The sequence below is a fragment of the Carassius auratus genome, unplaced genomic scaffold (genome assembly GCF_003368295.1).
Source record: "Carassius auratus strain Wakin unplaced genomic scaffold, ASM336829v1 scaf_tig00217392, whole genome shotgun sequence".
In the NCBI taxonomy this organism is placed as follows: domain Eukaryota; kingdom Metazoa; phylum Chordata; class Actinopteri; order Cypriniformes; family Cyprinidae; genus Carassius; species Carassius auratus.
The window spans coordinates 35113-39124 of record NW_020529043.1 but is presented as its reverse complement, the minus strand read 5'-3'; the positions used below and the strand labels follow the sequence as shown (position 1 = coordinate 39124).

The 4012-nt window shown below is 36.6% G+C and overlaps 1 protein-coding gene across 1 annotated transcript; it reads left to right on the top strand.

Moving 5' to 3' along the window:
• The first annotated feature begins 1341 nt into the window (after positions 1 to 1341).
• LOC113100866 (butyrophilin subfamily 1 member A1-like) lies at positions 1342 to 2473 on the top strand. Its single transcript, XM_026265391.1, has 4 exons — positions 1342 to 1392; positions 1472 to 1610; positions 1702 to 1737; positions 1874 to 2473. Exons 2-4 carry the CDS (start codon positions 1526 to 1528, stop codon positions 2071 to 2073), a joined length of 321 nt encoding a protein of 106 aa, XP_026121176.1. The 5' UTR covers positions 1342 to 1392; positions 1472 to 1525; the 3' UTR covers positions 2074 to 2473.
• Positions 2474 to 4012: the final 1539 nt, after the last annotated feature.

The following is a 4012-nucleotide window of genomic DNA, read 5'->3' as shown; positions in this document are numbered from 1 at the left end:
TATTGAAGGAGTTCACACTAATCCTAAATAATGTCTCTTTCCAGCAATGTCATCCTCCATGAGTTCACTGTCTGAGGAGATTCAGTGCTCTGTATGTCTGGATGTGTTCACTGATCCAGTCTCGACTCCATGTGGACACAACTTCTGCAAGATCTGTCTGAATAAGTGCTGGGACAACAGCCAGACCTGCAGCTGTCCATACTGTAAAGAAACATTCAAGCAAAGACCTGATCTCAAGATTAATACCACACTCCGAGAGCTCGTAGATCACTGTAAGAAGAAAAGTCCTGAGAAAACAACTGAAGTTCTGTGTGACTTCTGTGAGGAAAGAAAGCTGAAAGCGCTGAAGTCGTGTCTGGTGTGTCAGAGCTCTTACTGTGAAACTCACCTGGAGCCTCATTTGAGAGTGACACGTTTGAAGAAACACAAACTGATGGATCCTGTGAGTAATCTGGAGGACTATATATGTCAGAAACACGAGAGACCTCTGGATCTGTTCTGTAGAGATGATCAGACATGTGTGTGTTCAATCTGCTCTGTGAAAGACCACAAGAACCACAACACTGTTCCTATAGAAGAGGAGAGTCAAGAGAAGAAGGTAGACGTTATTATTCTTTTAAAGGACTGATATCATGAGGAATCAGATTTGATTTCATATTGTGAGTTTAATCTGTGTTATGATAAATGTGTCTGTGTTGTTCTCTCTATAGACTGAACTGATGAAGACACAGAAAGACGTGCAGCTGATGATCCAGAACAGAATCAAGAAGATTCAAGACATCAAACACTCAGCAGAAGTCAGAAAAGTGAGTTTAAAATAATAGAATAAAATAATTTAATATTAATAATTTCAACAAACTTAAATGTTTAGAAACATTGAGAAGACATAACAATAACAAAATAAACAAACAATCAAACGAATGACAGATGACTATCAGACTCAAATATACAGCAACAGCCAATAAAACAAGAAGTAAAATGTCCAGGGCTTGTTCTGCTCTCGTCCAGGGTGCAGAGTGAAGTTTAATACTTCATTTGAGGGATTCTGAAAACACATGTAGCCTATGTATGTGAACAAAAATGTCATAGCAATAGTTACACAGATTCTTCTGTTAGCAAACACTGCTAATAATGTGTTGCCTGTCCTGGTTGAGCAGAGAAACACAGAGAAGGAGAAAGCAGTCCGTGTGGAGCTCTTCACTGATCTCATCCCGCTCCATTGAGAGACATCAGACTGAACTGCTGGAGATGATGGAGGAGCAGCAGAAAGCAGCAGAGAAACAGGAGCAAGAGCTGATTGAAGAGCTGGAGCAGGAGATCACTGAGCTAAAGATGAGAAACACTGAGCTGGAGCAGCTCTCACACACTGAAGATCACCTCCACCTCCTACAGGTCAGTCAACATGATCTCTCTGATCAATCATAATGCAGGATATGACATGCTGAAGGATTTCTCCTCTCTCCTGCTGTAGATTCACTCATCCCTGTGCAGCTCTAGAAACACCAGGAACTGGCCTGAGATCAGTATGAAGACTCATGAGACTCTGGAGACTCTGAGGAGAGCTCTGACTCAACTGAAGGACACTATAGATGAGAAACTCACACTAACTGGTACATCAATACACACTGATCAGATAGAACATGATAGTGTACTCTGTTCTTTAAATATAAGCTTCAGATCTGATTGTTTTCTTGTCATTAGTCTCTACAGAGCTGAAGTGGATGCAGCAGTATGCAGGTACAGTGTGCTGTCTGCACTACACTAGTTTACATTCATACACTCACTGCTTCATTACTGCACTACAATCTGATTCAACACTGGGTGAACTAAAAACATCAGCATCACAGAATATCTGTATTCTCTGTTTTCTCAGTGGATGTGGCTCTGGATCCTGATACAGCTAATCCATATCTCATTCTGACTGTTGATGGAAAACAAGTGAGACATGGAGACATTAGACAGAAACTCCCAGACAAACCAGAGAGATTTGATAGAGGTGCCTGTGTCTTGGGAAAGGAGGGATTCTCCTCAGGGAGATTTTATTTTGAGGTGGCAGGTGAAGGGAAAGACTGAATGGGTTTAGGAGTGGTCAGAGAATCCATTAACAGGAAGGGACTGATCACACTGAGACCCAGAGATGGATACTGGACTGTGGGGCTGAGGAATGGAGATGAATATGAAGCCTGTGAGGATCCTCCTGTCTCTCTGTCTCTGAGAGTGAAGCCGCAGCGGGTCGGTGTGTTTGTGGATTATGAGGAGGGTCTGGTCTCCTTTTATGATGTGGAGTCCAGCTCTCATATCTACTCTTTCACTGCTCAGTCTTCACTGAAAAACTCTATCCATTATTTAGCCCATGCCTTAATGATGGAGGTAAAAACTCAAGTCCACTGATCATCACACCTGTCAGTTATAATAAATGAATTTACTCAGTTATCAAATGCAAGATTAAAATAATGAATTTATAATAAATAATCTGGAAACATTATGTGCTGCTATTTTTAATAATTTTCTTATCAGTTTTTAAAATCTAATGATCTTTCACATTTTTTTTTTGTTCAGTAAATTATATTTGTTCAACTTTCATAAATATTTCTGCTATTTTTTACCTGACAATGTGAAATTGCCATCTATGCAAAGTTGGTGGCAATAAAATAACGTCATAGTTAACAATTACTTGTTTACATAGATAGATAGATAGATAGATCATGTAACATAATTCTTAAATGTATAACAAGACTAGTTTCTTAATCATTACCAGGACAGTAGAAGACAAAAATGTCCGTGTCAAAAAAAAAAGCTTTCATTAAAAATTGGAAGTTTGGAGCACAGAAATATGTTTGGCCTCATTTTAAGGAAGAACCTTGGCAGTTCATTGTTGAGCTGAATTTTTTTTAAATTGAAACATAAATGTTATAGAGGCTTTAGTTTATGACAACATTTTTATACAAACACATATTTTATAAAACATGCTAAACTAAAAAAAAAAACTACTAGAAATCAAAACCTAACAATTAGTTATTGGTTGTGGAGTAATTAAATGCACAATGTCTATCACAATAACACACACAGTGTATGTAATGTGTGTGTGTACACTATATATATGTACACACACGTGCACAAACTCAGACTTCCCTCATTTATCATATAAAGTCCAGCACAGCAGGATCATCATGTAACAGGTTCGGCAAGGCTAGGATTTTCTCAGAAGATAATAAAAGAAAAAAAGAACAGAAAAACATTTCAGTTATTTCAATGTCAAATAAATAAATACTTACATCGTGCTGCTCTGTGAACCCTTCGAGATTTTAAGAGAACTCGTGTAAGTTATACTGGATGAACTGAGGAGAGAAAATTATTTTAAAAAATGTAATTACTCAAAAATTAGGCTAATATCTTACTAGATAACCTCAGTTACATGTAACATGGATGTGTAACTATTAAAAATAATTAAACAACAACAAATAGTTCAGAAAAGAAAAACAGACTACAGCTGAACAATTATTTCTGAATAAATTCAACTTATTTTTTTAGGGAAATAAAAAAAGTCTAAATATTACTCTTGTACTGATTGTTATAATTAGCATATTTTTAATAAAATGAATTTGTTGAGCCATATTTAGTTCAATACTATTTTTAATGTCTGCTTTAAAGTTTCAGGGTAAACTATTCACCTTCAAATGATTTAACATTTCAATAAAATTATTTTTAGTTATTGCAGTATTTAAGTTATACAACGAAATATATTTAAAAATCCAACAAAGGCAGATAAAAGCGCAATCTGGAGAAAAAAATAACTTTTACAATAACCCTTTTTAATAATTTGAGTTCCTCCAGGAACCTCTGGAGCACTTTGAGTTCTCGTGTAATGAAAGAGTGACTCCAGAAGCTCAGAACTGGAAACAAAGTGCTTCAAACATCCAAAGAGTTCTTACATCAACTGCAAAGACTATAATGTTTCCTCCAGGAACAATATGATGAGAAAAAGAGCTTCGAGGCACTTAAAATAAATGAT

Bases quoted from the DNA above. Each gene is read 5' to 3' on its own strand.
- LOC113100866 (XM_026265391.1), top strand. From the start codon at position 1,526: ATGAAGACTCATGAGACTCTGGAGACTCTGAGGAGAGCTCTGACTCAA. The intron at 1,611-1,701 runs GTACATCAATAC...TCTTGTCATTAG, and splicing joins TGAGAAACTCACACTAACTG to TCTCTACAGAGCTGAAGTGG. The intron at 1,738-1,873 runs GTACAGTGTGCT...CTGTTTTCTCAG, and splicing joins GTGGATGCAGCAGTATGCAG to TGGATGTGGCTCTGGATCCT.